Consider the following 21,736-nt stretch of genomic DNA (forward strand, 5'->3'; position numbering starts at 1 on the left):
AAGCAGAAATTCAGAGGATGGAGTGAGTTGTCTACCACAGTAACCACAGTGCATTCAGTTACCTTAAAGACATATTATAATAATAAAAACATTTTTGACAGATTTTATGTGTATTTGTGCATGCTTGGGAGAGATGGTGACTTCTCTACTGTGACTCCTCCTCCGCCTCACTGCTGCTGAGCGAGTTTGAAGGAGAGGCAGAGGCACCCTTGGGGGAGGAGGGTGTCCGCCGGGAGGAGGGGGAGGAAGGGGGGGAGGGCCATTGTGAAGACAACGATGGGGAGCGCCCTCTAGTGGGGCTGCTGCTGGGGGACTGGTAGGGTGACAGAGCCTGGAGCATCCGTCCACTACTCTCCTGAATCGCATGCTGCTCAGAGAAAGGCAGAGAGGGAAGGAATGAGAGAGAAAAAAACAGTTAGTGTTTTTGTTTTTGTTTGTCAAACTGATTGCATTTGCTATTTGTTGATATTATCTTATCAGTTGCTTTATGGAGAGGTGCAGTGAGATGGGGGAGAGGAGAGGAGACCAACACTTATCATGCTCCCCTCTAGTGGGTATTATTTGTAAGTAGCGATCTTCAACCCTACAGGCTGGATTCCTGGACATAGATTAAGCCTAATTTTAGACTAAAATGCAGATATTCTATTAAAAATGTTAGTCCAGGACTAGGCTTAATCTGTGTCCAGGAAACCACCCCCTCAGTATCTTAAAATCTGCTGTGGAGTAAGAGTACTTACCCATGCTCCATCTACACCAAACAGCTCCAGGAAATTCCCAATGAACTCGCGTGATTTCTCCTCCCATTTGTGGATGAGGTCATGGCTCTTCTCCTCCACACTGTGAACAAAGTGCTTGGACACCTCCTCCACCGTTCGCACCGTCTCCTTCATCTTATCCACCTGGTTCTGCAGACGGAATTTCTTCTCCTACCCAGCAAGTCAGACATAAAGTCAGCTATTAGGGAATTGTAGATAGATAGATAGATAGATAGATAGGTACTTTATTGATCGCCGAGGGGAAATTAAGGTGTTACAGCAGCTCACATCACAAACAACAACAAAATAAAGTGACAATAGAATAATAAAATAAAATAGACATCTGAAACATTATATACAGTAAGAACAGTCCAGTGTGATTTAACATCCCCCAGCCTAACTCTAATCACCCCGATCGAGCCAGCCGGAAGAGGAGTTGTACAGTCTTATTGTGGCATAGCACTCCTTAATGCAACGTGGTTGTAGTAATCTGTTGCTAAATGAGCTTCTTTGCTCTGCCACAGTGTCATGTAGGGGACAGGAGGGATTGTTCATGATGGCCAGAAGTTTGGTCCTCATCCTCCTATTGGCCACCTCCTCCACAGTGTCCAGGGTGACACAGAGGACAGAACCAGCTTTCCTAATAAGCTTGTTCAGCCTCTTGGTGTCACCTTCCTTGATGCTGCCCCCCCAGCATACCACTGTGTACAGCACTGCATTGGCCACCACTGACTGGTAGAACATGTTCAGCAGACTCCTGCACACGCCAAAGGACCTGAGCCTCCTCAGGAATTAAAGCCGGCTCTGGCACAGATGTACAGGACATCTGTGTTACCAGTCCAGTCCAGTTTATTGTCCAGGTGCACCCCCAGGTACTTATAGCTCCGGACCACCTCCACATCCTCTCCCTGGATGGAAACAGAAGACAGGGGGACCCTAGTCCTCCTAAAGTCCACCACCATCTCCTTTGTCTTGCCGATGTTGAGGAGCAGGTGGTTCTGCTCACATTACTCAACAAAACTCCCCACCAGTCCTCTGTACTCGGTCTCCTGGCCTCCACTGACACATCCCACAATAGCAGAATCGTCCGATAACTTCTGAAGATGGCAAGTATCAGTATTGTGCCTGAATTCCGAGGTATAGAAGGTGAAGAGGAAGGGAGCCAGAACTGTCCCCTGGGGGGCGCCAGTGCTGCTCACCACCCGGTCCGACACACATCCCTGCGGCCATACAACCTGTGGCCTGTTGGTCAGGTAGTCCGGGAAACAATGGGGGAGTCCACCTGCATCCTCAGCAGCTTATCCGCAAGTAGTAAGGGCTGTATGGTGTTAAATGCACTGGAGAAGTCAAAGAACATGACCCTCACAGTGTTGCCAGCCTCATTTAAATGGGAGTGAGCTCTGTGTAGCAGGGAGATGATGGCATCATCCACACCATGTATTTTCTGTCTGTAACATATGGCTATTCCAATTTATTCCAATAAACCCCCAAAAAGTTACACAAAAAGTGCCCCATCAGATAGTGGGCTTTTTAATGTAACTGTCAGCTTTCTCTTTAAGGATTACCAACCATTGTATCTGTGGTGATGTAATTATTACCCTCATGAAGCCGACATTGAGCTCTCTGGCAGTGTAGCCTCTCTGCAGGTTGCGTCGGACGTACACATCATAGTCTCTCACAATGCGAGTAATCAGGTCAGATGTGGAGATACCTTCTGTCCTCTGTGTGGCCACGAACATTCCTGTGACAAACAGATAGAACAGCTCAAATCGTTAGAATATAATTCATAAGTCATAAGTCATACACACCCATTCTCTATGGAAAGCATTGGTGGGAAAACTTCCAAGTGAATAACACAGAATTACACACTGGTAAGAGCATATCCTTAAATAAATAAAAACATTAAAATGTATCTGAAGTATTTGCACAGTGTGTACTTATGTGAAAAATCTCTCACCTGCTTCCTTAATGTGTTTATAGACATCCTTTGATCCTGCAGAGCTGTATGGGATATCGTCATGGGCCACAAAGTCAATCTGGGGATATCACATAACAACACTAAGATTCTCTAAGCATCAGACGTGGACGATGCTGTTCCATATACGATTTCAGGACTGATAGTTGGTAGTATTACATGGTGTACTGTATGTGACCCCTACTGTATGTGACCCCTCTCCAGGGGGGCTCCTGCTAACCTTATGTTTCTTCAGGAACTCAGGGCTGAGGGACCAGGGAGCGTCTCGGACCACCTCATCCACGTAGCGGCAGTGCCTCAGTGCGTCGTAGCGCTCATCCTCTGTCATCACTGTGTAGCCCTTAAACTTGTGTGTGAGTTCATCACTGCAGACTGCGAGGACAGGCACACAGTCGTACGCTTACAGTAAAAGGGCTTCACACAGGGAGGGTGACTGTCAGGAACATTTTCAGTCATTATTGTCTTCTTTGGTGGAGAAAGTGTCTGGGTCCAATTTCACATAGTTCTGTGTGTGTGTGTGTGTGTGTGTGTGGGTGGGTGGGTGGGTGTGTGTGTGTGTGTGTGTGTGTGTGTATGTGTATGTGTGTGTGTGTGTGTGTGTGTGTGCGTGTGTGTGTGTGGGTGGGTGTGTGGATGGGTGGGTATGCTTACCTCCCACTATCAGATGTGTGTTGGGGAACAGGTTCTTGGCTTGCATCAAAGCACGAGCATGCCCAGAATGGAAGAGGTCAAAGATCCCATCAGCATAGACTCGGACCGGTCGGTGTGCTATGGGAGAAGAGACAAAAACTCATCCTTTCTGTGTCTCTCTCTCAGTTCTCCTCAGCTCCACTGTCACCACCATTACCCTCTCTGTCTTGACATATCTGTGTGTTGCCTCCGTCCTTTGTCTTCCCTTGTGGATCAGAGATGTGGTGGTCGAAAAAAAAGGTGGGTAAACAGAGGACACCAGAGAAAATAACAAACTTTTTTCTTTTTTTAAATATGTTTTTAGGGCATTTCTGCTTTATTGGGATAGAGACAGTAGAGATTGACAGGAAGAATGGGAGAGAGAGGAGGGATGACATGCAAGATAGGTCGAGGGTCGGAATCAAACCAGGAACCTTGCGGTTACGTGGTAAGCGCATTAGTGTGCTACGCAACTAAGCGCCCCCAGAAAATGACAAACTTAAACGCTAATGTTAAAATCTGCGGATATTCGTAAAAGGTGGGTAAACGCTTTTCACAAAAAGTTGTGTAAACGGCATTTACATGTGTTTACCCTCCACATCGCTGCCTGTGATAATTCTGACCTGCTTATATCACTTCAGTTGACTGACTGGTGATCAGCTTGACTGACCTGTTGCTGTAGGATTCAGACTTAAGACATCAGTTACAGTGAAGTTGACTGACCTGGCGTGCCCCTGCGGGCCTGGGCGATGGTCAGTTTTTCGTGAGGGACGTCCGACTCGTAGCCTGTGTCCTTAGCAAATACGGCAGGCTCTTTCAGAGTCTGATAGGACAGATGGGCGAGAAAGAGTTGGACATTAAAGCAATCACTTTTGATCCAATATTGTATTTTCAATAATACAATATAACTGCATGTCACACATTCATAAAAGTTAATGTGAGAGATGTTATATAAAGTATATCCCAGCCCTGGGAGAGAAAGGGAGAGGACTACTGTACTTGGCGTGTTTGTGTACACAAGATACATTAAATGCACCTTTATCTGTAGTGTTGTCCGTATACTTTGAACCCTGAGCTGTTTGCTATCTGTTCATGTGTTTACGAAATAAAACAGCAATAAGAGGTAAAGAGAGAGAACTTTTCAGAGAAAGGCTGATGGCAAGTATCTATTTAATTACCATTCAGAGATCTACCATTCCTAATTTCATCATTGTATAATAACAACATTTACAGTAATTTCATTGCATATGTTTATCTATGTCTATCTATACTGATAGATAACTTCAATGTCACTGTATACAGTTCAGGTGAGGCTGGTAGAAATCGAAGGACGAGCTCATTGTAATGCATGGAATGGAATGAGGAATGGTATCAAATATGTGTGGTATCAAACATTTCACATCTTCCGATTTCTACCTCCACCACCCTCACCTGATACAGTTGTATGTGAGCTCCTGTTCCAGGATGTCTCATTCCTTTCTGTGTTATGCAACACAATAGTTAACTGTTCGCCCTCTCTGAGTTAGTCCTCAACACATGCAAGTGCAATACACAACACACACACACACACACACACACACACACACACACACACATACACACACACACACACACACACACACACACACACACACACACACACACACACACACACACACACACTTACAGGTTTGTATGCACAAAAGGACTCAATAATAAAATAAAATTAGATTACATAAGGCTCCCCCTACCAGAACAACATACTGTAATTACTGAGTAATTATTTAATGTAATTCCAATGTTTCATGTTGATGCTACAGGATGCATTATACAGCACAGTTATGAAGAATGCCTCACACATAAAGCCAGGCAACTGTAGGCTTGGCTGGCTCCATAGGATGTCTTACTTCATTGAGTTGAACAAGGTACTGAGTGGCTTCAATAATGTACTCAATAATAAATCTAACCTCAGATATGGCACACACAGGATGGGAAAACGCTGAAAATATTGTTTTAATTTGGTGACAGCTCATATCAGAAATGTGAAAAATTTGAGTGAATGTTGACTTACAGGCTATTTGATTTCGGGTAAATATGATGAAAGCAACACCATCACAATTCTGCCTGACTCACCGTTCCGCGTCCCCCCCTACGTTGCTGTGTTGACTGCTGTTGGCCACTATTGGCTCTATTTCCATTGCGTCTCTTTCCGGCCATGCTTGATCTTCTGTCGCCTTGTTTACCGGCCACGCTGCTCCAACTCTGTCAGTGCTGTTATGCTGTTATCGCTCGGTGTGTTTTAAAGTATGCTCCTAGTTGGCCGGCTTGACCCTGGTGACGAGAAAATCCTCCGTGCAAAGTTCATGCCAACTGGGTAGAGGCAATAGAGAGAGTTACGGTTACACCTCGATTCTGGGGGGCTACGGGAGGTATATTCACAAGTCTTCTCCACGCATAATTGAAGTAGAATCTGACTGCATGAGCTCTTAAAGAATTTACAGAAATTGTCATTATTTTTGCACGTTTCTGGTGAATTTAATAGAGTAAAAGGCTTCTGAAAGAGCCTTTTGCAACCTTTGGACCCTAGTGCTGAGGGACAAGTTGTCCCAGAAGTTCACAAAGCCATCTATGGTTGGCTGGCTGATTATGCAATGTTTAACTGAAAGCTCCCTCAAGCAACGTCACACAGCTATTAACGGCCCACGTCCTATTATAGTAGGCCTACTGGAATTATTGTGATTCTCAAATCACGCTATGGACATTGACACAACCTCGCCATATAGTTCCACCTAATCAGATGGTTCCTTACCCTGAAAGGGAAAACAAAACCAAAAACTGTAATCCATGTTTCAGTGTTGTTTAAAAAGCCACAATAATAATTTCAGTTAACTTTAGCATCGCTAACAGAGAAACAGTTGGAGTGATAGAACTAAAGTTCAAAATTGCATGCCAAATCAACTAAAATGAACTCTCTGACTTGGTTGAAAGTTACTTTGAGCTGATTTGCCCACACTCCCATTGTTTTTTTTGTTGTTGCGGTGGCTAAAATTAGCTGTAAGTAAGTTACGGCTATTTAAACAACTCTGAACCATGGATTGTAGTTTCTCCTGGCCCATAGATTAATTTCAAGGTAAGGACCTAAGGTAAGGAATAAGGTGTAAAATAGTGAACTATCCATTTTAACCAAAGTAATTAGGTTCACTGTATGATAGCGAAGATTGATTATAGGCAGGATTACTTCCTACACAAAATACAAATTATGGACAGGCTCTTTTTTCAAAAGATATTTAGGGGACAGCCTGGACATGAGAACACATGCAATTTTCTAGACTTTATCCTCTATTTAATGCTGGACATTACCAGCCTTTTCTAATTTGTAACTTTGTAACCACTCAATGGTTACATTTCTTTTTTACATTTATGGCATTTAGCAGACGCCTTTATCCAAAGCGTCTTACAGCAAATACATAAGTAAGTGAATCATCTATCCAACAGTCATCATAACAAAAATTAATCTATGCTAGGACCTGGGGCTATTGGCAGTCAGGATGCTAGAAGAAAGGAAGATTTTTTTTATCATTATTATTATTATTATTATTTTTTATTTATTTACAGGAGAAAAACTTGCACAGGGGGGTAGTGGGGATGAGGAGGTCTTTAGGAGGGACAGTTAAGATGTAGCCTGAAGAGATGGGTCTTCAATCTACGGTGGAACATTGTTGGTTGGTCCATTTTTGAGAATTGTGTGCACAGTGCACTATGCTGCTGCCGGAGCATTAACAGTCATGATCACCACCAACTGAACTGCTGCAAAATGAAAGAACCATTTTATATAACCCATCTGTACAGTGAAGCGAGGAATTTACTGCTGTTGACTATCATGTCCTGTCATCATTTGGCCATGATGGAGGATGAAGGTATTTATGGGGATTGAGGTCCAGCTCATACTGTAATATTACACTCCATAACTTTTTTTATGAAGCGTAATCTTACAGTCCCCCTGAAATCAGTATGTATATGATGGCTTATGATGTAGGAGTTTGCTTCTGCACTGTTCAGGTAACATGTATCTGTTACATTAAAACACACCCTTCTCTTTATTGAACTGTCTGCACTGTGCTTTGCTCTTGACTCTGTGTCTGTGAGTTTTGGGCTGACCACTGGAGGGCAGTGGAGTATTAGTTTAAAGCTCAGTAAGAAAAATGTCTTTGGAGTGTGTTGTGCTAATGTGGGTCCCAACATAGAGGAAAGATGTCAGACCTGAATGTTCATTGAAAGTTCTCTCATCCAGGAGACTTCCTTTCATTATAAAATGAATTGGGGAAGAAAAGACAAACACAGATGAATATTGAATGAAGCATATTGAAGGAAAACACAATGTTAAGAGGGGGTACAGTAGTCCTGACTATTACTGTGCTCTGTGCAGCTCCCCACATGACAGAGCTGTCAGTCTGGGTCGGTCTGTGGGGGTGACGTCACCCCAGTGGACACCTGTTCTGGTGGGGAAGGTGGGGGGGCCATGTGGTAATACCGTGAAGAATCCTTTTATCTGCTCTATTGGTTGGGAGGCCCTGAGACGGAGGAATTGTGGGTGGTGGGGGGGGGGTGTCAAACAGCTGCGCGTGTCTCCTTGATTAATAGATGGCTTATAGGGGGGACAGACAGTACTATGGCTGCTATTGCTTGGGATCAAATGGGACAAATCAAGTGCTCTGGGCCTCATTATCTGACTTCATTGGAACGCTGTTGGTTGCCCTCTGTGATTTCAATATCCTCAGCAAAGCATTCTGTGGTTATCACATCAGATTAGAACACAGGCCATCATCAGCTTTCCTACTTAACATATTTTTTCACAAATTGTATCAACAAATTAACAGCCTGACCAGTTAGGTACTCTGTAGGGATACTCAATTGAATTATGTTTCCCTAATGCTAACACAGCTTATCCGATGAATAGTCAGGTAAGGTTTCAAGGTGACCAAAGGAGGTTGTCCAATCGGCTCACTCTACCACTGCCTCTCTTCCTTATTCCATCCTGTCAGGGACAGGCGGTGATGACAGGGCCTTTCTTGAGAGATGTGAAACTTCAAAACTAGACAGGGCCCACTTCCCAGCAATGGTGCTCAGATTTCGCCCAGCCTTGTTCACGGTATGGCTTAATGGCTCCTGGGGAAGGGGATCTGCCCCTGAGGACTAATGTGTGATTGTAGAGGGGAGAAGTTGTTGAAGGAGATGCTAGACTTCAGACATAGGTCACCGCAGCCTGTTGGTTCTCTTATTGTCTGTCAATGTGGGCTTAGGTTTGTCCCTCTGAGTATAATAGTATTTATCCACGTGCAGTATGTCCAAACCATATGGTCCCTTTTCATGTTGTGGTATTGTATAGAGGGGTTTATATGTCATAGTGAAAATGTGTCGATATCTGTGAGAAGGGAGGATTTGTACACATGTTTTTGTGCCTTATTCACATGGTTGTGGGCATCTGAGAGCGTTCGGTTGGATGCATCCATGATCTTTTTGTAGGTGTGTATGTGTATACAACTCAAAGTATTTGGCATACGCAATGCACCAATGTCCCAGAGAGACAAAACATTATTCACATAGCATGGAGTTAGTAAAGATGATGAGCAAAACTCTTTCAAACATGTTTTTAGGGGGAAGGAAATCAATTGTAACGCGATGGGGTTTGCTCTGGCATGTTTTGGCACCCGTTCTGACCATGTTTGCCTTCTAAGAAGGCTTGAAATCCCCAAAGAGTCTGTGGCCTTGTAGTGTTTCTGAGTGGAATTGGCAGGATGCCATGCCCCTGTGTCTCTGCAGTATCCCCATAATGCTGAGTATGCAGGGCAGCAGATTATCACAATTACCTGCTATTGTTACACATGAACCACATTCGTTCATGGTCTCTGGCCAAAAGCAGTACCCTCCCTTATTAATGGAGCTGCCAATGCCTTCTTGGAAACCGGTTAAAATGTAACCTGCCAATCTTAAATAATTGAGTGGCCTGTTGGCAGGGTGGGGGGAGGTTGATGTGCAGCTACCACCTGTGTTCTGTTTGGATGGGTCAGCAGTCAGAATTGCTTCTAAGAATGGCTAGGTGTTCCCCAGAACTGAAAGGTTCCCTCTGTCATGTGGCTTAATTCAGAAGGACAGAAGTTTGTTTAGTGAGGGCCAAGAATGCAAAACCAACTAGAAAGAGTTTTGAGACTTTATGGCCCAGCTACAATTTCTACTGCTCAGAAAAGTTCTGTGTGACATAATTAGCACCTCTTAGGCCAGGTTAAATCAACCACCTCTGCCCCAGCAGCACAATAATATAATATATGCCATTTAGCTGACGGCTTTATCCAACATAAAGAGCATACATTTCAGTATATATGGTCCCAGCAGGAATCAAACCCACAACCTAGGCATTGTTGGCTCTACCAACTGAGCCACAGAGGACCACAAAGCTGTTGCACAAGCACTGAATTACATACAGGAGCCCTCTCTAAACACTCACTGTGCCGCTGCACACAGCCAATAGCCTTCATTCCATCTCTATCTACCATAAATGAACATGAACGTCAATGAACATCTCTCCTAGCACAATCTCTCCAAGTTAACTGCAGCAGCTTTGGGCTTTATGTTGTAGACGACACTGTTGAGTGTAATGCCTGGTTTATGAGGCATAGATTCATTTAACTGTGGTGGGGGTTAATTAAGTTATGTTTGCAACAAGTGGATCTGTGCCTCTGGGTTCTGGAACACTGTCTGGGGTCTGAACCATGACCTCTTGGCAACCAACCGCAGAGTTAAATTAGACCCATTATCTAGTCAGTGGATCTGCCTTGTGTGAAAATGTGGACCATTCCTGTGGCCGTAACTCACCCAAGACAGGGACAGGAGGGCCTGCTGGGATGGAGCCAGGGGGTCGGTGGGGTGGGGGGTGGGGGTGGGGGGGTGCTAGAAAGATTATCTAGGTAAACATTCCTGTTCCACATGCTCGTCTGCACTCTCAGATTATGTACTCTCAGTTGTCAGAACCACAAAACGTGTCCTTTGATTTTCCAGGAATAAGACATAATGGGAGAGATGCGTGCATTGCATTGTGACAGCCTCCCACCATTGACCCCTTCCCCGTGTGTCCATTGGAGGACGGGAGGGGGGGGGGTCCTGGAAAATCTGAGTGCCAGTATGTATTTGACATCTCTGAGATACGGCTCGACTAAACAAGAATGGGGTCAGAAAAAAAATAGATTACTTTTATAGATTAGATAGCGCTATTTACAACTTCATGGTTGTTAGGCACTTTGTGGGCTGCATATAAGAGTTGCAGGGACATGGTAGTTAAATGAATTGGGTGCAAACTTTAAGAAAAATATAGTGAACGACACCTCATGGGGCTGGTTGATATACAAAAATAATAATAATAATAATATATGCCATTTAGCTGACGCTTTTATCCAAAGCGACTTACATTGCAGTGAGTGCATACATTTCAGTATATATGGTCCCAGCGGGAATCAAACCAACAACCTAAGTGTTGTTAGTGCCATACTCTACCAACTGAGCCACAGAGGACCATATTGTCCTTGAGACAACCGTTCAACAAAAACAACCTCAAAGAGTATTTTTGGTGACACTGAACATGTGAATGCCTCTTTGTGAATTCAGTTTGGATTAGCAACGATGTGATTAGACAAATGATGATGTCAGGGTTGGCAATTGTAATTTACTCAGTAGAAGAGGTGAATTGAAATTCCATTTGTGAATCAAAAATTGGCCATTGAGGATTTTTGAATTAAAATTTTGAATTTTAATTAACTCCTTACATTGAGTGAATTGAAATTCAAACCGACCCCAATCCGGGATGATGGTACGCTTGGTGCTAGTATGGTGCATGGAGAGTTGTCATCTTTCTAGGAGATCATAAAAATCCTTCAATATCTTTCACATTTAGTCATCTCTGTAAAGTTTACAGCTCAGCAAAAATAAAATCGAATCCCAGGCCATATATGCTGGTAGGTGACGGAGTGATGGCTGCATTTGTGTCTTATGTGTCTGATGTGGCAGGGTATGCACCACAGCCGTCATGGTCAAGATGATCAGTGGATGGCAGGCTAGGCCAGTGGAGCAGAGAGGGGTAGTGTTTGGGATGGGTTGAGCCAGGTCTTGATTTACAGAAGTGTCACGTCCAGAATGCTGGCCCCGCTGTTGAAGTGATTTCAGGCGGTTGTATTAAATAAGATGGGGATTTCTGGGGGATTTAGGGGTTGCATGGTAAGTCTCAGTTCCATTACCCCAGCACTGAGGCACGCACCTCTCAGCTTTGCTTTGACTGACCTTCAACTGACATCCCAGCGACAGAGAGAGGCAGAGCTGTCAATGACACGAGAAAGAGAGGTGGGGGGGAGAGAGAGAGAGGAGGGGGGAGAGAGAGAGAGGAGGGGGGAGGGGGGTATGGCCTAAACATAATTACAAATAATGTCATATGTGCCAGATAAATGTGTATAACAGTCCAATAGGGTATCACTGATTGGAGATGTCTCGGTGTATGTCTACAGTAGGTAGAAACCTGTGGAAGAGCATGTGTGAGTGAGTTCTGCTTCCAGGGGCAGTAGCCAGGGGCAGTAGCCAAGGGCAGTAGCCAGGGGCAGTCTGTGACCCTAATGAAGTAGCACAGAGAGGGGTGTGTGTGAGTTTGTGTTCATACATGGAGAAGAGGGGATGTAAGGGTTATGTGACACGTGTGGATACTGACCTCATGCTGTCCTATGTTTTGATTGGCTTGGAATGTGTCAGTTGGCATGCATTTAAAGTGGAGCCCCACCAACCCTCCACTCTAGGGAGCATTCATAAGCCATGGTCAAACTGCTTGTCTTTCATCAGCTCTCGCAGTCCCTCAGCTGTCAGTCCTGTCAAAACAACGTCTCACCCACTGTCCCTAGGGTCAAAGGTTAATGAGCTACGTGACATTCTCAACACAGAACACCACAAAAAAATCTAATTAGACAAGTGGAACTTTAGCCATATTTGAGTCCCCTTCTACCCCCCCTCTCGCCCCTCACTCTCTTACCTCGGAGTTCGACTATCTCCTCTGATAAACAACATGGGAGCATGAGAAGACTGTGTGGAAAGGCAGTAAAACATGAATGAAAGAAACGTGTGGAGAATCCAGCCGAGTGTGTCCTGCGGACAGGTAGTAAAATGAGGAGTAGTCAGGAATAATAACTCACAGCTCTCATGCAGCAGTACGACTCTCCCAGGGAGGTCTCGTAGGACTGTGTTCACTGACTGTAATCTGAGGTGATAACAACGGTGCTAAGTCAGCACACCTGTTGGCACAGCAACAGTCTAACTGGTCATTCAGTTCTATTCAAAGCCCCAGACCACAGCCAATTATCACAAAATAAGTACTGCACTGCGAAATGACCCTAACCCTAACCCATTAGAACAGACTAACTCTGATCAAAATATAAAGTCTTTGCTCAAGGGTCATTGATCTGAATCTCGGTCTTTATTCATGGACCTTGTTGTTTTCACGCTAATATCTTAAACCACCCCCCCACGCCCACCCCCCACATGGTATTATGACCAAGCATATCCTCTCGACTAACCTCAGAATTGAAACTGACCTTGCTAGCAGTGACAACTAGAGCAAGAGGGCTGCTCTGTCATTAGATGAGACCCCTCCACCCCACCCCTCCACCCCACCCCTCCACCCCACCCCTCCCGTCTCTTCCAAAAATGTGTCACCTCATAAAGGAACCCATAAGCCGTCCTGTGGAGTCTCTCAGAGATGCCCGCCACACAGAAATAGCTGCACTGTGTCCTTGTCTCAGGTGGAGGGGGGGCGAGGGGTGAGTTTGGGGTGGGGCTTGGCCGATTGCTGTTGACAGTACACAGGACGGCCGTGTCTCCGTTTGCAGGCACCAGATTAGCACCCTTATTTCTGAACCACTGAACCACTTCACCCACCTGTCCACATCCCTCTGCTGCAGAGGTCACCCCCACACATGCTAATCACACAAACACACACACATGCGTGCTCGTGCACCCACAAAGTAGTACACATGCCCTCACAGTACACAAAACCATACACGCATGCATGTCATATGCACAAAGACTTACACATACTTTGCATATAAACACATTATACATATTACATATTACGCAGACACCTATACACATATTTCTTTACTTTTATACAATACAGTATTTGTTATTCTTATTATTCATCATGTATTACATATTGTTTATGTTATACAAACCTGAATATGAGCTATTCAGTCAGTTGTACTGCATTGAATAAGATTGGATTTTATTTAGCCAATAACCTTCAGATAGATCATTTAGCTAACTGCTGCTACATTACAGTATGTGACAACTACAGTGCTGTACTTAGATGGTGTAGTAGAGATGTGCTGTGAATTTATCCTACTGTAGGGTTTTCATCATCATATCTCTCTCTCTCTCTCTCTCTCTCTCTCTCTCTCTCTCTCTCTCTCTCTCTCTCTCTCTCTCTCTCTCAATCTCTCCGTTTCTCTTCGCTGTCTCTGTCCATCTCTCTCTTTCTGTCTACTGTCTATCTGTGGCTCTCTCACTTATTGCAGCTGTTGGGGCAGAGAGGGGGCCCTGTCTGCCACACAAGCGTCTCCTGATTAGCAGTCATTAGTGGTTATTATGACTCCGCCTGTGTGTGGATCTCAAGTCCCATTTAAATGCTGTTTATAACCCTCTCACTCAATTATCCTCCATTTATAGGAAATCATAGTGGCTTACTCTGATGCAGAGTGTTGAATTACTGAATAAATTTGCTAATTAAATGTGTTTTTTCCTGACGTTGTCATGGATCCTGGCAGCAAGCCTCTGTCAGCAGCTGTTAGAGTTCGCCACAGTGCACACAGTTTCCCTGTTTCCCGCAGGCACAGAGAAGTTGGAAAGTTGGTGTGTGTGTGTGTGTGTGTGTGTGTGTGTGTGTGTGTGTGCGTGTGTGCGTGTGCGCGTGTGTGTGTGTGTGTGTGTGTGTGTGTGTGTGTGTGCGTGTGTGTGTGCATGTGTGTGTGTGTGTGTGTGCGTGTGTGCGTGTGTGTGTGTGTGTGTGCGTGTGTGCGTGCGTGTGTGTGTGTGTGTGTGCGTGTGTGTGGGTGTGTGGGTGTGTGTGTGTGTGTGTGTGTGGGTGTGTGTGGGTGTGTGTGGGTGTGTGTGTGTGCTGCTGCTGTGCTGTGCTGTGTTGTGCAATACTTTTCTGGCCCCTCTTGGACAAAACTAAAACTCAGTTGTTTTAACCCCTGCGACATTTAACCCAAGCTCAACCATATGTTCCACAACCACTTTACCACAAGCCCATTAGCCTTTTAGAGAGAATGATGTGTAAACATTTTGGAATTCCTCCATCCAATTAAGAGACCCATTTGCAAAACAGCAGATTGGGTTTCCTCTGCATTAATGGCAGAAGCTCTAAATGTCTACTAATTAGTTAGATAAATAGAGGCATGGGTGATGAAGGCCTTAGACCACTAAACGTAGCCTGACACACAGCTGAACACATCCCATCACACTGACGGGACACTGGTGGGACACTGATGGGACACTGATAGGATATTGATGAGATTATAAGACCACATGTATAGGGATATCCAAGAAGAACCTATGGGTGACAAATCAAGTTCTTATCAGATATCACTGCTGATCCACTATACTTGCATTTATGTAATGTACGAAATGTGCTATATAAATAAAGTTTCATTTGATCAGTGATGTATGATCAGTATTAAGTTTGACAATAGGCTTAAGTAAGGTATGTAAATTTACCATGTCATTTATTTTTTCTGCACCATTCAGTTATTTATTTCATTTATTAAAATGTTTCTCCAAATTATATTCTAAACAAGTGAAGTGAATTTAGAAGCTTATTATAATATTAGCAAATGATTGTATAAAAAAGTGAGAGAGAGACAAGGATGCTAATTTCATGCACTGTTGTCTGTGATGATAGTCAAGATGAATCTGTTCTATCTGTTGCAGTTTGTAAAACAAAGCAGAGGTGTCCATTGTATGATACAGTACATGGCAAATTATTCTCTGTCCCTCCACAGGCATCGATAATGGTTCAGACCATTTGTTGGGCAACCCTGAGAGTCAGTGTGTTGCTAAATGGCCTCACCTGTCCAAACTCCTCCCAGGCCATTAGGGTTACAGTGAGTGACTGACTCCCCTGTAATAAAGACTTGTTCTTAGCAATAGAAGACTGGACAAATACTGTGGGCTGTTTGTCTGTTAATACAGTAGGTGGGGGTGGGGGTGGGGGTGGAGAGGGGGGGGGGAGTAAAGATGGGGAGGGGAGGGGGGTGTTGAAGACTAACATGGCTACAGATAAGAAATCGGCATTGTTTGTTGAGAATCCTGTCCAAACAGAGGCATTAATCAAGAGAGATGAAGCACTGTGGACACCACAGAACTGTCCTCATTAGCCGTCTTACATTCTCACGGGGGCAAAAGCAAATATACATTTACACATTCACTCCCCAGTCTGCCCCGGCGTCGCTACCAGAAATAACAGTGTGGCACAAAGACTTAGTATTTACCCCGCTTTAATGGAGGTTGCCATGGCGTTTCACAAATTATTGCAATTACGCTCACCATGCAGGTCGCCCATGGTAACCGGCTGGTGGAAGGTTGGATGGGGGGGGGGGTGGGGGGGGGGGCGCGACTGGGGGCGACTGGGGGGGGGGGGGGGGGGGGGAGAGAAAGTGATAATCTGTGATAAACAATAGGTCAAATTGATGAATAGAAAGCCCTTGATTAACCAGAAGATGTAAAAGAGGGCTTATTTGGTGCCTTTCTTTGGGCTAACTGTTCATTGCTTGGAGCCAGGGTGGGAGACAGCCATTTACAGCTGCACAATGGAGTAGAGTGCTGGCGAGAGAGGGAGAGAGGGAGAAAGGAGAGCTACAGAAAGAGACATATTTTAGGCTGGCTGCTTTGAATTCCAGGGCCCTTGGAGCTCTGTGTTTTGTTAAATTACCTGGAATTTATTGTGAGGTGTCTTTACTCATTGCATTAGAAATGGATAATTATGCAATTGGGTACTATCTTCAGAATGCGCTGTCAGCTGCTGGAATTTTTTGTCCTCTCTGACATTATCCTTCCCCAAAAACAGAACTTACTGTCTGTTATCATATGCTGCATGTATCACTGCATATAAGTGTTGCCTTTATGGTACCATGCATTATACTAAATTTAGAACAGATACACACTGTCTGGAATTACAAAGGTAAAGTTGAGTTACCACTGGCAAATAATGGGTTGAATTGATTTTCTAGATGGATGGAGTCCTGAGTAACAATGTGGTCATAACTGGGAGCAGTGAGACTGTAACTGGTGGTCAGATAGGTGATATCTCAGATAGAATTATTGGCAGAAAAGTGTTAGATCATCTTATCTAAGAGATCAGATCAGATAGAGATTAATTTCTTATTTGTATTGCTCACAATGCACAGTTACACTGTTTCTTCCCCTGCTGAGTAATTTGCCTCTGCAGATACTCAAAAAAGGAAAAAGTATTGCTCAGATCAATTTGTGTTTCTTCCGCTGGTTAACCATGAAAAGAGCATGCTGCTGCACAGATTTGTGTGGTGGCATGTGGTTAGTATTCACATGCAAGTGAGGCTTTTGCTAATTTCACTAGGGGACAGAGGTAGGTGCTAATTTGGTCTCAGTACTGGAGGTACTCGATTTCTGCATTTGTATTATAAATCAGAGTGCAGAAGTAACCCAGCACCCGCTTGCCCACTGCCCTTATATTTGAATTGCTTTAAACGTCAGGGATTTTTACTGATTACCTTGCTTTTAGAATTATTCTATTCAATAGTACAATGGACACTGATTTTGGGGAGAGAGAGCGAGAGAGAGAGAGAGAGAGAGAGAGAGAGAGAGAGAGAGAGAGAGAGAGCGAGAGCGAGAGAGAGAGAGAGAGAGTATGTGAGAGAGAGAGAGAGAGAGAGAGAGAGAGAGAGCAGCATGTTAGTCCAATGAGGCTGAGGTTTTGGGGAAAGTGACTGTCCCCAAATATTTCTAATTTTTTCTTCCAACTAAATCTATCACTCTTTCATCTCCCCCTCACTTCTTCTTTCTCTCTGATGTATTGATTAACATTCTGCCAGCCATTAAAGTTCCCTTTTTCCCCTTGTTGAAATTGCAGCATGTTAATGTTCACACAAATTACAGCAATAGCAGGTATCTTTATGTGATACTCTGTAAAGGGGAGCAATCATGGATAATTGAGTGCTTTTCAGATGGAGCCCAGAACATTCACTCAATTTCAAAGGGAGTCCATTTATCACCTAATCGCTCTTTAAGCGCTGAATTTCTGGAACACAAATTCTTGTCATAATTTTGCTTAAGTGTATTTGGGAATCACAGTCTTTTGAGCAAGGATAATTGAAATCAAATCCCTTTCATAAGAGCTGACATTTCTACATTTCCCAATTGAAATTAATTTCAGAAATTGAGCATGAATATCTTCAAATTGCAGACAATTATACCTTTCAATGGGGACAAATTAAGTGCAACAAAAAGTGGAGACATCAGCTGGTGCTTCAGTTAAATGTCTTTGTTTTCTTCAGTGTTTGCCTTGTAAAGATTTATATATATTGACTCAGAAGGCGACCTCGCACTGTGGATAGCTTTCCATTCTCGCTTTTGCCCATTAAATTAACTCAAATTGGCCCTTTTGTTAAGCTTCATCAAACCTGTTTAGGATTTTTTAGGATTTCTCAGCTGCAGCTGCAGATATAATTGTAAATGTATACAATAGAAATGGTAAAACCAGAATCATGCTGCTAGAGCACATGTAATAATGTGGTTGACTGATAATAATGTGGTTGACTGATAATTACTGTTAATAATTATTGGACAAAACTGGACAGTTAAAAATGATGAATACAGTAGGGGAGGTAGGGGAGGCTGGTGGAGGTAGAAATCAGAGGATGGGCTCATTGTAATGCATGGAATGGAATGAGGAATGGTATCAAACATGGGTGCCTACACTGGTATACAGCTATGTTTTTTCATCAAGGCCAGTGTTTTTGAGTAGTAGTGGTGGGTTGTAAGGACTAGATATGTACTGTATTCTGTGATGATGGGCTGTGTGTGTGTGTGTGTGTGTGTGTGTGTGTGTGTGTGTGTGTGTGTGTGTGTGTGTGTGTGTGTGTGGTAAAGAAGTAATTTCACACTTGGCTTAGTCCCATGTTGCTCAGGCTGAAAAATCATCAACTTTGTAGTGAAATAGCTGTCAAGCTTAGAACAAATCAACATAAAGGAGTCATGGGGTGTGTGTGTGTGTGTGTGCGTGCGTGCGTGCGTGCGTGCGTGCGTGCGTGCGTGCGTGTGTGTGTGTGCGTGCGTGCGTGCGTGCGTGCGTGTGTGCGTGCGTGCATGTGTGTGTGTGCTTGGTTGGAGATTGAGGCAAAGGGTTCATTAATAGTGCATTGCTGAATTGACAGGCTACCGTGCATGGGTCAACAGTTGCCAAGCCAAACGAAAGTATTGAGAGCAATTAAAACCATTCACATCTCTTCTTAATTCCCCCAAAGTGTTATTCATGCTAGGATTGCATGGCTTCTATGGTGACACACAGTGGCACAGGCCCAAATTAACAGAAAAGAATAATGGCTAATCAAATTGACAGTCACTGTTCATCAGCTTCACACACAATACCTTATCAAAACAAACTATTATGAAGGAGGTAATTTCTCCACTTTTCTCCATCAATCGCGTGTGACCGGAACAACAGTGGCAGGTGTCGAGTTGTTTAAGGGCAATTACTGCCACATTTACAAACAAAACAAAAGGTTTCTACTGCTCTGATTCCCATCTCTCCTGGCTAGGACAGCGAGGGTCACGGGGTCTATCTCATACAGAAAAGGAAAGACTTACTTCTTTAGTATTTCTTTAGGAGATCCTGTGTTGTTCCTTTCTATAACAATGCTTTACATGATCTCGTTGTGTCTTTATGATTACTGTATGAGCTTCCTTTCCTACTCATCACGTGAAAAGAAGAGTTTCACTCACAGAATTAAAAATGGTGACATTATTTCGTAATACGTTTTACTTGATTTGGAAATAGCTCTGCTCTGATAGCAGCTGGGCTATTTGTCCAGGTGATACCTCCTGACCCCTCACACTGTCAATTCTCTTCCACACAGCCCTATAGAATTTGTACCATAAGGCAGGTCATACTGGAGAAGAGAACAAAATGATCCTCCTATAATCCTCACAAGTCATTTTGACAGCCCTCACTTTAGCAGTAGGCGCAATCAGGACACATCCGCGATGCAAATTGGACCAATCACTATTATTGGAGCACAGGATAAAGAGAAAAGGCAAGAGGGATACTCTGCACCATCATGCTGCCTGGCCAGCCTGTGTTGATTGAAAACAATCCTCGGACTCAGGGAAATGATAGGGAGGGTAATTGACGAGAGGGCAAAAGGATAGCCCTTCATAAATAATGGGACATGGAGCATGTATTTCAGCAGGGCGGCTAGGCCCGCTTTGAGCGCTCAAGTCCGGCTCCTGGGTTGGTATTTTCATCTGCGGCCGGTGCACTGAGAGGCCTAAGGGATCGTTATCATCACACGCTTCCGTGATTGATGTCACTTGATTGAAAAAGGGGACCCTCTCAGAATGGATTCGTTTGAATATGAGAGAACACTTTGTGAGTTTGGAGTGATAGGCAGGGAGGCTGGTTGGATGTGTAATCAATTGATGAACGCTCATCTGTCTCGGCCGGAGTCGAGGGGAGAGGCTAACATGATTATTCCTCTGTCCTCCATTCTTCAGACAGCACTTGGGCATTCATGATTTCCTGTATAAATATATTCATCCATTTATTGGTATTCACCCTGATTCTGGCAATACTGTTCAGCACAGAAAACAAACACACACATACACACATGAACGCAAATAAACGCACTTCTACTGATTATTCAATATGGATTTGCATCCAAGTCGTCCCCTCCCTACAATAAGATATTGTACTGATTTCCTCTCCACATGAAAACTGAAAGTCCCCATGAAAACTGAAAGTCCCCATGAAAACTGAAAGTCCCCATTATCTTTAGCAATACCGGCATGAGAATATTGGTTGGACATGCAACTGTATAACTCCTGTAACATAGTTGAAGTACAGCATGTGCACACTCACAGTAATATCATATACTGAACTGTACTGCATGTTAACATCATCATGTTGCATCATTAATTTATTCGGTGCAGTTATAGTGCACAGAATAAAAACACATTTGAGTATTCCCCTCTGTGTGTATAACTGTATTACATAGAGGCAAGGTTACTACATTACATGCTATTGTATGAGTAGGACTTTACATTACCCTATGTTACATTACCCTATTACCCCATAACTTTCTGGAGAGAATAGTGAGTCCTGTAATTGTGTGTCTTATACATGTATACAGCACAGTATATATGGAGTATAGATACTTAGTAACCATAATAACAAGGGGAGACTTACAAATGCATACAAGTAGGTTATTATAACTGTTCTTCTTAGCACATGATGGGCATAGTAAAAAATATACTCTGCAACACATAACTTCCTCCTATAGCAGTGTGATCAAATTGGCTATTTGATTTATTCCCCATGAATATATTTGCCAATGCTATTGAGGTTCAACCATAGACGTAATGGTTGAACCTCAGTTCTATGGTTCACTGATCAGGCCCCTGTAATTTAGTTTCTGCTAGATTTGGCCTGTGTTCATCTGCGAACAGACCCACAAAAGCATGTGTATCCCCACATACAGCTCATACCAGCCCATTTCCCCCTCATCTTTCCCAGACACATTCGTTCCCTTTCCCCACACGAAGAAGTAACAACTTCTGAGTAGGACGGGCAGACAAGAGAGAAGAGTAAAGATGGCTGACAGGAATATATTTGAGATTCATTGGATGGTGCTCACAGCTGATCTACATGTAGATCACAATCTCCTCTGCCTGATTGCTGGCTACCAAGTTAAATGTGGAGGCAATTTGAAACACAGTGTGAGCTCTTCATCGGAACTCAAAAAACATAGAAAATTGAATATCCAATATCAACAGAATCACTTCGAACTTTGATTGTATTCTCGAGAAAAGAACTTTTCATTTCTCCTCCTGTTATTATGCTTTCTTATCTCTCTTTCGCTCTGTATCTGTTTTTCCTCATACTCATGTAACATAATGTGGTCTGTGCCATTACATGCATTTTTACGTATAATTTGCCACATTGATAACTTAAAATGGTACTTGATACGCTTTGCTCCTTTTCTATCTGTCTCCATGTCTTCTGCGCTCCCTCAGCCCACCTACCTCC

General features: G+C 43.7%; 1 protein-coding gene across 1 annotated transcript; it reads right to left on the reverse strand.

Annotated features, from left to right (window-relative positions):
• Positions 1-145: 145 nt before the first annotated feature.
• LOC310821989 (choline-phosphate cytidylyltransferase B-like) lies at positions 146-5,595 on the reverse strand (the record flags this gene model as incomplete). The annotated part of the gene is made up of 8 exons (XM_083694278.1): positions 146-367; positions 738-926; positions 2,354-2,496; positions 2,713-2,791; positions 2,951-3,102; positions 3,382-3,498; positions 4,123-4,222; positions 5,512-5,595. 8 exons carry the CDS (start codon positions 5,593-5,595, stop codon positions 146-148), a joined length of 1,086 nt encoding a protein of 361 aa, XP_083550404.1.
• Positions 5,596-21,736: the final 16,141 nt, after the last annotated feature.

Source organism: Argentina silus, assembly GCF_951799395.1.
Source record: "Argentina silus genome assembly, chromosome: 2".
Taxonomy (NCBI): domain Eukaryota; kingdom Metazoa; phylum Chordata; class Actinopteri; order Argentiniformes; family Argentinidae; genus Argentina; species Argentina silus.